Genomic DNA, 13,918 nt, shown 5'->3' on the forward strand with positions numbered 1-13,918 from the left:
CATTACAGATCCTTTATTGGATGTGGACCTACAGCTTAGCATGGGATCAGATCCTCATGAACTATTACCGGGAACCGAAACTTGATCTCCCGCGCCTAAGGGCGTGTACGTTAACCATATTGCCACGAGAGAGTTTTAAAAGAAAGCTTGATTCAAGGAGTAATTCTTAGAGGTACGAGGATGATTCAGAAAGTAATACCTCCAAGGTGATACCTTTATTTGTGTTTGACAGCGCCAATACAGGTATCAGTGGAAAGTTTGCATTGTCAGGTACAAATGGTGGCATCATTTTTCAACATAGTCCCCTTACGGGCAACACACTTGCGTCAACGCAAAACAAGGTTTTTCATGCCGTCGGCGAAGGATTGTGGTAGCTGCTGGCGACACCATTGCTGAACTGCTGCTTCCACCTCCGCGTCACAACTGTAGCGTTTGCCCCTAAGGTGATCCTTAGGTTTCGGGAAGAACCAAAAGTCGCAGGGCGCAAGATCCGGACTATAGGCAGGACGAGGCAGAATGTCAACAACACTTTGCCAGCAGATGGGACAACTTTGAATTTTTTGGCGGAAGAGAGGACTTGTGGTGGTACTCCATCGACTGACGCTTCGTTTCCGGGTCGTAATGGTGTATCCACGACTCGTCTCTAGCGATGAATGTTCCTGGGCGCACAACCTTCCGCAGTCAGAAATTCAGTGACAGCCCACTGTTTCAACCGAACGTCACCACTGGATACCATGGATCGCTCCATTACTTCGGAACTAGAAGAGACAAGAAGGTGAAACAAGTGACATTCTGTAGCTTAAACATCAGTGCACTAATGGTAAACAGTTCAGAATGGTTGCAGTACTATTGCCCAAGTAGTGGGCTTGAAGGCATTGCTTTCTAATCACCCACGTACATTAGTATTATAGTAATTGTTGTGGACTCCATGTGTCTTTAACCCTTCCCGCTGATTTAGTTGCTAGCTCGCGCTTCTTTGATACGTGTGGCCCCTTGTTTGATTTCTCGTTGGAAAGCCGTGAAATTCGAACGGATTACAGTGGTTCGGATTCCACCTGAAACTGTAGGTCCGCGTCTCTCAGTCTTTGTGCTTAAAAGGGACGCTAAACTAAAAAACCAGTCAAATCCGTGCATTTATATCAATATCAATCATGTAATCTTATGTCATACTGTGTTGTTTGTGTACATTTTTTTCTTGTTCCTTTTCAGTTTGATGTTCACACATGCATTCTGATGTTGAGTGCGCCTGAGCTGGATTGGACACAGCAGCCATTACCTCTCTCAGGTTTACCGGAAGACGTTCTCGGGACGATTCTTCATTTCTTGTACGCAGAGTGTCTTCCTGCCAATCTGTCTGAACAGACAGCAAGACAGTGTATTAAAGCTGCCACCCCTCTTCCAGGCTTCGGCAAATTCATACATATGTGTGAACTCTATTTGAAGAACATGGCTTTAAAACAGCGTAAGTAGAAGCTGGAGACCTTAATATTTACTGTTAAATAATTTTTGACGTAGACTTATTACTAATATGGTTGTCAGGACTTACTTATGACATCAGGATACGTATGACATCAGTGTCTTCGTTCATTGTTTGACTTCATCTGCCGAATGTTGTCCATGCACCCTTCGGGATTCTTTTGTTCAGGCAGCAAGACAGTGTATTAAAGCTGCCACCCCTCTTCCAGGCTTCGGCAAATTCATACATATGTGTGAACTCTATTTGAAGAACATGGCTTTAAAACAGCGTAAGTAGAAGCTGGAGACCTTAATATTTACTGTTAAATAATTTTTGACGTAGACTTATTACTAATATGGTTGTCAGGACTTACTTATGACATCAGGATACGTATGACATCAGTGTCTTCGTTCATTGTTTGACTTCATCTGCCGAATGTTGTCCATGCACCCTTCGGGATTCTTTTGTTCATAACATATGTTTTCTAATAAGGTGTATATTTAGTGTAGTAAATAGACGAAAGAGTATTTTTTTTTTCGTCATATTCTTTATAGGTGGGAATTCAATGAAATTCAAACAACGAAAAAATGTATGAGTAGGCCTGGAATCGAACCTAGATCTACGTCTTACCGCGCCCGTGCACTAACCACTACGCTTCCTGACCAGCCGTATACTGTCACTATTGAGTTTGGGCTCCAGTATAATTCAAAGCGTATGTAATTCATTGTTAATTTCAATTTTTTAATACTACATTTATATTTTGAAACTATCGATAACGAAATTTTACTTGCCGCTTCAATGTATAATGGCGCGTATTTTGTAACTTATTCTTTTAAACTTATCAATATGTTATTCCTATGACGATGAAATTACCCTGATTTTCTATTTTATTAGTTAATTTACTTCTTTATTTTTCAGAGATTATAGGCCTTGTCTCTGATATGCATACATGTGCGAGTCACATAATAGACTACTTTAGCAGTAAGGCATCCCCTGGGGATCACGCATCGAGCAGTGTTGGAGAGAGCTTGAATTCTAATCCTGCCAGGTTGTGTTTTGTTGTGAAACAGTCTGTAAGGGAAGCTGCTGTTGGTAAGTGCTTATCCTTGTTTGTGTATTTAACGTCTTGACACAATTTACAGCATTACTAGTAACTCAGAATCCCACTTTGCACCTCTAACTTCCATTGTGTTTAAGTCATTACCGTCACAATATGTCGAGATCGCAGAGCTGATATTAGCCGGAATCTGTTTTGATTTGATTACATATATACAGGGTGGAAGGGAATTAACTTCCTATGGTAGTTGTATAAAACTTTTTTTAATACTTAACCAATTTTTATGAAACAAAAAGCATTTTGTTTCTTACAATGATAGCATTATGCATTGCCAAAACCCCTCATAAGCACCATTCTCCACCAGTTTTCGTAAACACTTAGGGATGGCAGACTTCTGCAGATACTCCAGCGGTTCGTTGCAAGAATTTTGCGAATTAGCTCCACCAATTCATCAAGAGTTTTTGGTTTTGTGCTATGAACTTCCTGTTTCACCGATTCTCAGTGGAAGAAGTCGCAGGGCGTTAGATCCGGATTTCTTGTGACCATTTAAGAGTACCACAACGTCCCAACCAGCGTCTTGGGAACTGTGTGTCGAGTCCCGCACGGACAGGACATGCAAAATGAGGTGGTGCCCCATCTTGCTTAAAGATTAAGTCGTCGTAATTGTTCCACGTGGATACATTACTGTGAACATGATCTTCAAGCAAAGCAAGGTACCATTCTGCATTTATTGTGTCACTAATGACGTATGGATCCACAACTTTCATGGATGTCACACACTGATCTTTGGGCGATGTTTATTATTATTATTATTATTATTATTATTATTATTATTATTATTATTATTATTATTATTATTATTATTATTCAACAACCATCCTAGGAACCTCTCCTGTCTAATAATAACAATTGTGCCGGTTAATAACCCTAACATGAAACATGGCTTCATCTGACCCCAGCATATTAGCGATAAGTTCGGACAGTCTTGGTACCAAGTCATCATCTCCCGTACTCCGTACTTCAATCGATGGTTAGTCTTAGACTTCGAGAGAACATTTCTTAAACTGTGATTTCTAAAGACTCCGAGTGAACGTTTCTTGAACTACTTGCACATTTTCCTCCGTCCTGGATGTTGAGGGGCAATCGCGTCTCCTAATATCTGCTACAGAATTTGTGTCCATTATCTTCGAATGGCAGTTCCTTAAGGTCTTTGTATCTACTGAGGCAAGAGGTCCTTTCCACTTCGCCATCATTTCTGTACTTGTATTAAGAACTGCCATACTTCGTAGTGGGATGCCAGTTGAAGTATGGTAGTTCGAAGGTTAGAGCCTTCGCCCACGCAAGGTTGGAGGTCACGTCATGGTCCGCGACCGATACCTGCAGTGACACAAATGAGATACCATGTAATAAATTCTGTAGTTGTAAAGAACAAAATACTTTGTTTCATGAAAATTATTTGAGTATTTAAAGTTTTAAACAATTTAAAATAAAGAGTTAATTCCGTACCTACCGTAATATTTCGAGAAATAATAAAATCTTTGTTTCCATGGAGTTTTTCTTCTCCCACATTCTTATTTCACGAGTCCTTTCATAATCATTGGAAGTATGTTTCTATAATTGTATTTGTGTTTGATAATTACTACAAAGCTTTATTGATTTGATACAATAAGATAAGCCGAATTTCTGTTTTTAAAAAACTAAGTGTGATCGTACAACATTGAATCTCATCAAACCTAATTAGCGTGCTGTAATGACTAATTTAGATACTTTTCTATTTTGGACTTGTATATCAAAATTTTATCGTGTTTCCGTGTTAATTTGGATTATTTGCTAAGATAAAATTGCAAAAAAATCGGCTAAGGATATATGTGTTGAAGTACATTTGGCCTGGAGTTACGGAAGAAGTTACCAATTAAGATGACACTCTCGAGGATTTCTAAGGGAACCAATATGAGCATTATGTTTGAGTAGACTAAACTGCTAAATGTAGCTGTGATCAGTGGCGGCGATTAGACGTTAAAAGTGTTTGTATGTGGGGTGGGGAGAATTGGAAATCTTAAAATTTTGTCTGAAAAATTGTGATCAGATTATTTAACAACAAATTTGTAAAACAAATAAATAGAAAGGATTATATTAATCATAGTAATGAATAATGAGGCTTGTTTTGTAGAAGTTATATTGAAACTGGGGATTAATGAACAACTTACACTTTTAATTCCACACATGCCATTAAATGTATGTTATTACTTTTAGAAGGTGAAAGTTAGTGAATACTACAAGCATATGCTACGATATTTAAAGAAATACGAAGTTGCAATAATAATTGCTTTAAATTGCAATTCCTGTAGCTTTCTTAACTCCACGGGAAGACAAATAATCAGTATGTACTCACGTAACGGCAAATATTATATGACACCTTTTCTTTTTTATGAATCAGTAATACATAGAAAAATTTTAAATTTCCAAATGAAACTATGTACATTAAGAGGTCACTTCAAAAAAGTAGGGGGCATCTGTCCCCTCTTGCCCCCACTAATCGCCGCCCCTGGCTGCGATTGTAATTTTATGCTGAAACTTCACCTACTTCGATACACCGAACTTTTTCCATTGAGTTAAATAAGACACTAGAAAACATTTAACAAAGTGTATAAATATCGTAGTAAAATAAAATTCTCAGTTGTTGTTTAGTTGGATACGGTTGCCACTAGATGGCGGAAGAGGATGAAGTCTTAAAAGTTTGAGATGGTTTTGGACAGTTTTATTTGCAGGGAGTAACATTAATGTTAAAAATGGCATACCTCATTTGCTGGTCTGAAGAATGTAAAACGACCTAGAGTAGAATATGATCCGACGTTTTTCAGATTTTAACGTAAAGATAAAAATACCCACCGTAAAATATTACACATAGCTTAAAAATATTTTACAATGAATGACTATCCAATAGAAAGAAAGCTCTTTTTAATTTAAATCCCAGTCATGGTTGCACTTTCTGGTGATTATCAATCGATTTGAATACACCGTGAAGCGTAGTAAAAATATGTTAATAGCAAATTTTAAGTGTCAACCAAATGGAACCATAACATGGCGCACTACCATTTCTATTCTCTGTGCACATCGGACCTTGACAAGTCACATCACACAGACGGTACAGTCCTGCGTGGTATGAAATAAACTTAAGGCACGAAGGACTAGTCTGCGATTATTATACGAGTATGGGTTTTGCGAAACTAAAAATATCGTACTATATTCGAGCTAGTACGGTAGCATAATAGAACAGAATATTATGCTGAATGACTTTAGTGAAGAGAGAACTACTATTTAATCAAGTTCGTACTCAACATCTCCGATTACTTGTTAACACTATTATGGAAATAGCTGTTGCTAGCGAATTGTAGTGTTGCCGTTTGCTACGAGATCGTTGCCTTGTTACTGCTTGCGACTGCCTTCGGGTTACTTGTGCTTTGTGCATGTTTTCTATAGCGATGAAGCTCAGTAAAGACTTGAGTAATTGTGGACAACTAGCCGTTCAGTAAAGCGTGTTCTATTTGAATGCTCAATAAACTTGGTAATGAGAAACAGTTAGGTTCGTTCACCGGTTATTTTTTGCTTTCCTTTACAGAAGAAGCCCAATGCTATCTGTGGTTTTTGGATATAAAACAAGCATACTACTACTTTAAAGTGGCAACAAACCTGGAAATCCTAGAAATGTCAGGGAATTTGAGAAGACCGAGAAATGTCAGGGAATTTCGAGTTGCTAAAAATGAGATTTTAAGAACATTTGAAATGAAAATTTTAAGACTATTTATGATGTGGTTGAGTCCACACACACACACACACACACATATATATATATATAATTGAAACTTGAAACTTACCTGTTTTCCACTAACGACGCGTAACAAACTTATGTTCTGTAGTCGTGCGCATTATCTTTCGTTTTCACTTGTACGGTGGAGTATCATATTGGTGAATCACCCACAAAATGCCATTGGATTAACGATCTAGTGAGAAATTCATTATGGACGCACGTATAATTCCAGCCTTTGTTGTTGTTCCCACTAGTTTCGATTTTATCAGTTTCTGTTCTAAATTAATGAGGGTAGCTTATGACCCAAATGAAAGGATTTTGGAGTACGATTACTCGTATTTTAACTTCTGTGTTTTTATTGTAATGTATTTTAATTCGCAAAGAGGTTTATTTCTGAAGTGCTTATCAGTTTACGAAAGTAGTTGAGAAAGTTACACATCAGCATATGCATTGGGTCAGTACTCAATGAGTAGTCGGACTACTATGGAATATGTCTATAGATACCAAAGTGTATTTTCTGTGTGCTTATAATGCAACATTTATTAATTGTTATACATAGATAAATTCACATTTAATCATTTTTCATCAATAGTTGTACATTTCTGTTTGTTTATTAATGATCCTGCGTCTCGTAAAGTCTTTTTTTTTTCTTCCTAATTTTAAAATTATTCTGAAATGTGAAGTGATACAGAAATTTGCTAACAGTATTTGTGGTATACAAGTTCAAATAGAGTTTGTCTCTCTCTTCCTCTTTAATCATTCTTTGAGCCAAAAATACGTTAATAGCAAATCTTAGGTATCAACCAAATGGAACCATAACATGGCGCACTACCATTTCATATTCTCTGTGTACGTCAGACCTTGACAAGTCAGGTTGCATTGCACGGTCGACTATATTCGGAAATGTTCTAAATTTTATAAAACAATATTTTGTAGACAAAACATACAAAAAATATTTTGTAATGTAAATACAGCTTTCGAGAAGGAACACAAATACTGTTCTGGAGGTTGGAGGGTTGCCTCCGTTCTCTTTATTACTACTTCTATTCGTTATTTATCTCTTCCCTGTTTTCGGCTCTAGAAAATGTCAGCAAGTTGAGAGATACGGCACATACTTTTAGCATCACGTTAAAATATTTAAGTCATGCCGTATTATATTTTTATTGTGTATTTGCTTATTTATTTATTTATCCAGAGTACCGAGTATATGGAGATTAAAAAAAACTGAAAAGGTACAAGAAAATGAAAAGAGAAAAACAAAATAATTAGTAAAAGAGTAAAAACAGTTTTTTTGGTTTTTCGTTCTCACCTTATTATTTTGTATTATTTTGTATTTTTTCCATTTATTTATTTTTAATGATTGTTTCCGCTACCTAAAACATAAATAATAGGAAGCTAGGTCTTCCTGAACTCCAAGAATTAATTTTCCTAAAATTTGATATTTTATTTGATCTATATCTCATTATTGTAGGCATTTTGGTTTCTTCCCCTTTACAACATGACACAAATCACTAAAACACCAAACGTGAAGATTCTGAAGCTTCTGGATTCGGATTTTGTTACTTATTAGATGTCACTTTTATGTATTTTCGTTATAATTGTAAAATTGTGCTTAGTTACTGTGGTCTATCTAGTACCTTCCAGTTTTTTATTAATTTAGACAGTGTTATTGAGGCAATGGTTTGATCGACTTTTGATTCTTCCCCTTTATTGTTTTTGTAAGTGGGGGATTGCCTTTATTTATTATAATTAAAGTGCTATTCATTGTTAGTTCCTCTACTCTTTCCTCTCTTTTACCAATTTTGTCGCTATGCCATATTTAAATATTTTCTTTGTAGATTTGACAAAAATCGTTAATTTTATAAATGGTTTAATATCGAAACTAAATTGACAGTAACACTTCACTAATTTGAAGTTCCCTGTGTTAGTCCCTACCTCTAAACTCACTCTCCAGTTATCCCCGAATTGGCCGAATTTATTTTCCGCCAGTTGCCAAATATTTTCATCATATATTTACTTTAGAATTAATATAAGAACAATGGAATTGCATTCTTTGCAAGTGCCAACGTATAGGAACTTATTGTTATCATTATTATTTAATTTTCAGCTGCGGCCAAGTTGTTACTGCTTTGTGATCTGTTTACGAAACGTAAATCGGAGTTGTCTCGGGAAGAGAGACACGAAATAATTCGTTACGCGAAGTCTCGACTTCCCATCTTTATGAGTCAGTTGCACCGCTTTTTGCAAGGGGTTAAAACAACTTTTAGCAGTATGTCTTCTAGTCAGCGTCACGAAGTGGCTACGTATCTAGTTCCTGAGGTAAGACTTCAAAGAGCGTATTCTTGTTTTCATTCATGCTTTTAATTTTGCGTTCTAAGCTTAATAAAAGAAATTTTACGTGTGTTAAATATATATATATATATATATATATTTTTACATACAATGTTACAAATATTGTTGCTGAGTTTGCAAAATATTGAATTAGCAGATGTAAGCCGATATATGATATAAGAGTAACAGACACTTACATTAATGAAAACATATACATAAAAGATAAATGTTTTTTCTTCTGCATCGTCTTCAACGTGACAAAATAAATAATGAAGTGAAATTGTTTAATCAGTCAGATTAGCTGAAGGGAGGAATAACTCCCTAGTGTGAAATTATAATTCACTAAAAGGAACTTACTTAAAAGTAAATATATGTAAATGGATAGAAATTTAATTAGCCAACATCAGCAATTCGATCCGTAATATTTTCTGAATATTCTTTAGCGACAAGAGATGTGCTCTGCGATAGTACAACACACACACGATTCCTACTTACTGTATCACTATGCTCGATCAGTTAACTTTCAGGGAGCGGGATTATATTACTCGCATGTTAGAATTCATCTCATTGTTGAATTTCTTTATTCAAGTCATTACAACCTAGTGTACAAGGCATTCTCATTATCAGTAGCATTGTATACCACTATAGAGTAAGTAAATAAATACCCGCAGAGCAACACACTTTCGTGAAATCACCGAAGGAATGCCAATAGCCGATAAGTATGATGTAAGTGATGGTATGATCATTTAGTAAAACAAGTGATACTGTGGCAAGCGGACCTGCCCTGAATAGCTAGCAGGATTGCGATGGGCACATTAATGCTGCAAAATACATCTACGTATTGCTAGATGAATTGCTACCCTTCTTTGAAATAGGCGTACTATCGTGGGACACCATGCAATTCATGGATGGTAGGGCAAAGCCGAACTCCCGCTGGAAGAGGCAAACTTTTCAATGGCATGAACGATTTCCTGTGGGACCGGTATAGTGGTCCTGGAATCCAACTATTATGGAGGCAAGATAGTGTGGTGGGAATGGCCTATACTGTGAAGATTGATCATGGTGGTCTGTGTAACCGCCAACTGCACCCAAACTTCACACCGGTTCGTGGTTCGGAGCCTACGTTAATATAGTAGTCCTGCCGTACATATGTTGCATAAGGACTTCAGGCTCAAAACACTGACATGAATCCTACAGAAAATGTTTGGCTCTCCTACAACTAAAATTGCACGAACGGCCACAAAGATCCACAAAAAAACAACATTTACTTGTCATCGATGACACACTGGATACTATGTCACATAGGGTTGAATTTTCATATATTTCCAAAAGTGATTTCAACTCGAACGTTAGGAGTAGTTTCGTCAGTACATGTCTATTAGCAATAAATACAGGCTTATTCGGGGGTGTATTTATATACGTCGGGTAGTGTAATTATATTTATTATATCGAATAATGGAAGATGTTATTTTTTCAGATTGAAACTATTCTCGATACGGTGTCAGCTCTTGTAGTTGAAGTAAAATCGGCGTTGGAACAAATAATCATGGCTTTGTCTCCAACTGAAGGATGCAGAAGCCAAAAACCTAATATGGGCGAAGTCCTGGGGAAATCACTGAAAAATGTAAGTCCTATTTATCTTTGTCTTTTAATAATAATATAATTTCTCTTGATACGTAAATTTTGGCTTTTAAATATTTCAAAATTGCTGTAAAGTATCGTATTTTTCATCTATTCATTTTGTTCATAAATTTTTAGTGATAAACAGAATCAAACACCGAAAGAAAAACGTAAAATGAGTGTTCAGAACGAGGAACGAAAATTGTAAATGGAAAGAAAGAACAAGACGAATTAAACAAATTTTCGTTTACAGGAGAAAATAGAAGATAAAACGTTCTCGTACTTGGAAAATGTGATTACCTTGAACGGAAAAAAAGGCATGAAATGTAACAATACGAATACCTCAATCAAAGCAAGCATTTTACACACAAAAAGGGTTACTTCAAGAAACATAGAAGAAGAATGAGATACTTTCAAAAAATACGGAAGAATGGGTTACTTACTTCCAAAAACATGGAAGTAAAGAAACACTTCATCAAGACCCTTACTTGTAGCATTGCGCTGTACTGATCTGAGACATGGAAGTATCTGAGATGTAGTGTTCGTACAGAATGCTGTGAGTATTCTGGATAGAAGGAGAGGAATTATGAAATGTTGGTAGAGTAAGAAAATATTACAGGCGTAGAAAAAAGAAGCAACTCTATGATTGCCTGTCTAGTATTACGTTCAGAATAGATTTATGTTCCCTTTGGAGGAAAAGAAGGGGGGTTAATGGGATTAGTAGCACGTCGATTAAAATACCTAGAGGCTACTTTAAAACGGAGACTCTACAAATAGGCAAAACATTATTTCAAATAAGGAAAAGAATTTTGAACAACCATGTTTCCTACCAATCCAAAATAGTTGAAAAGATATTTTTAAAAAATAAACGAAATTAATGGTACATTTGTAATATTTTTCGCTCACTTTTCATCTGATGAAAATGTTTGAATGGATTCGTATTTTCCATTTGTTATTGTGGTATTCAGGCTAATCAAACCAAATAAGTAATAATTTTATAGGATACTAAGGTAATTACATAAAAATAAACTGAAATTATTCTTTAACATTATTAGAAGTTGACTTATTGCCACTGCTACTGAAAACGGTAAGAGTGATAATGACAGTAACAAATAATAAAAATACTATTTTTTTTTATTTTCTAATTTTAGGTACTTCATATACGAGAGCTGAGCAAACTTAGAAAATTTCATCAAAGGATAACTTTTAGCCTTCTACATCTCTTACAGAAAAAGTAAGTAAAACTGTAGTACTTTATCTGAAATATATCAAGGAGAAAGTCCAAGTTAGGGTACTTCGAAGTGAACTGTATTATAAAGCGAAAGAATACTTAATTCTCTTTCGGGTTTCGTACTGTTACTCCTGGAACTAATTGCTATTTGATGTTTCACTATACTATTAAACTAACATTAGGATGATTCAGCTATAGAGCACTCACCACGAGAGCGAAGCCCATGTGGGTTCCAGTTCGATTCCAGCCCATATGGGTTTGTGGTGGTGAACACCATGTTCACGAGGTTCTTCAGGTACTTTCATTTTCTCATTTCATTAAATTTCCCATCATTAGTCACTTGCAAGAAGCCTTTAGGAGGAAAGAAAAGTCTGTTTTGTGGGACCTTGAATAGAGAGTTGAGAAAAAGACTCATAAAATGCTTCGTGTAGAGTGTTGTACTGTATGAGGCGGAAACGTGGACATTACGTAAAAGTGATGAAAAACGATGATGGGAGCATTCGAAATGTGGGTGTGGAGAAGGATCGAAAGAATTAGTTGGGTCGAGCGGAAAACGAATGAGTAGGTGTTAGAAATGGTGGGGGAGAAAAGAACACTTTTAGATATTATTAGAAAGAGGAAGGAAAACTGGTTGGCACATTGCCTAAGAAGAAATTGTATTATGAGGCACATCTTAGAGGGTATGGTTGCGGGAAAGAGAGGCAGAGGGCGAAGGAGACTACAATTAATGGATGATATAAAAACAGAAAGATCATACGTGAAGACGAAGAGGTTAGCGGAGGACTGTGGAGCATGGAAGCTTCTCGGCTGCTGCAAGTGACCTGCCAGTAAGGGCAGAATACCTATGATGATGATGAGTCACTTGCATTTGTTATGGTCTTTAACCGAAAGGTCATAATCATGAACCTTATAGCATGACAAGTTGTAATATTATTTCATTACATCTCCCCTTCCCTTCTCATCAAGAAAAAGGAATGTTATTTAACACTTTTACAATGTATACTTATAAACGGAAGACGATTAATCGTAAATAAGGAAAACTGTGCAGTTGTGTAAATTCATTTTTTTTCTTATTGCTTGTATATTAAACTTGATTGTGGCTGTAATTAATTGATTAATTACATGGAAGCACGCGCGCGCGTGTGGGGAGTTGTAACTTCATTTGAAGTTCATAGTATTATATATTGGAAATAAATAACCGTTTTCGTGTCGCACAGGACTGCTGAGTTTGCAATGAAGAAAATACACGTGGTTCATTTAAAATAGTTTGTCTGTAGCGACACATCTCTAACGTTTCATAAGATCTTCATCTCGTTGTTTTGGAAGAAATGTTGCGTCCATGAACAAATAAAATCCCGGACGACACTTCGGGTCCATCTCTGAATAAAATATCTTTCAGAAAGTGTTAGATCCATAAACATATGATTTTCTATGGGTCTACGTCTGTCTGCGGAATATGGAAAGTGCTGAAGTACTGCTTCAGGTCACTCATCTCTTGGTTCGTAATTTTTGCCACTTGTGTTGTAACGTTATCTTACAAGATCGGAGGAGCCTTCATATTGAAATGAACCTTCATTCAGTTATTGTCTATATCCAGTTATGGTTGAAATATGGCATGATGAAAAATTTTAATAATTTGTTAAATTCCAAAATACTTACCAATATGTAAGTATAATGATCTGTTTTCTTTTCCCTTTGCTGATAAAAAAAAAAGAGAATTTATATCCAGAAGACAAATAAAATAAAGTAGAGTCCAACACACTTGTTTCTGCCGCGATCGTTGCACAGCACAGTATTGCAATCTAAATATCCAAAAGAATAACTACCAAGCATTGTACAAAAAAATTACACTGACGTAAATGAATAACATGTACAGGCTATTAATAAAGAGAGAGCTTACCTTATTCCAATGGCTACAAACATATTAAGGCTAAGACTGATGGCACACTTCACGCATTAATTAGTCTAATTCTTCTGTTCCTGACAAGCCCCCCCCAATCTCCGAGGCCGTGTCAGTTGATTCAGGGTCTCCTGAGAAGTCCTCCTCAATCTCCGAGGCTGTGTCAGTTGATTCAGGGTCCACGTAAATTACGAAAGGTGCCGATGCAGCATTATCTTCATATTCATCTATCAGACCCTCGCGCTCCATAAACTGATTCTCGATCTCTTCCACAAGACGACACCTTGAGCCCCATTCTTCGCTTGTGACACACTCAAATTTGCATTGTGCGAGCTGCATGACTGCATCCAAATTAAAGGTTGTGTTGTGATATGCCACCCAGTTCTTCACTAGTGCCCATATTTTTTCTATTGGATTTAATTCAGGGTGATATGGCGGAAGTCTTAATACACAATGTCCGTATTCATTTAGCAAGGAGTCAACTTTGTAGGTTACATGTTTAGGTTTGTTTAATT

General features: G+C 36.4%; 1 protein-coding gene across 1 annotated transcript in view; it reads left to right on the top strand.

Moving 5' to 3' along the window:
- LOC145680544 (uncharacterized) overlaps window positions 1-13,918 on the top strand; it is a 66,790-nt gene that overhangs the window by 18,762 nt on the left and 34,110 nt on the right. The window contains exons 5-9 of the mRNA XM_081751169.1: window positions 1,210-1,462; window positions 2,375-2,548; window positions 8,429-8,640; window positions 10,130-10,276; window positions 11,424-11,506. Coding sequence (XP_081607295.1) covers window positions 1,210-1,462; window positions 2,375-2,548; window positions 8,429-8,640; window positions 10,130-10,276; window positions 11,424-11,506 — 869 coding nt within the window. The remainder of the gene's footprint in view (window positions 1-1,209; window positions 1,463-2,374; window positions 2,549-8,428; window positions 8,641-10,129; window positions 10,277-11,423; window positions 11,507-13,918) is intronic.

This window comes from Thermobia domestica, chromosome 3 (genome assembly GCF_964235325.1).
Source record: "Thermobia domestica chromosome 3, izTheDome1.hap1.1, whole genome shotgun sequence".
Lineage (NCBI taxonomy): Eukaryota > Metazoa > Arthropoda > Insecta > Zygentoma > Lepismatidae > Thermobia > Thermobia domestica.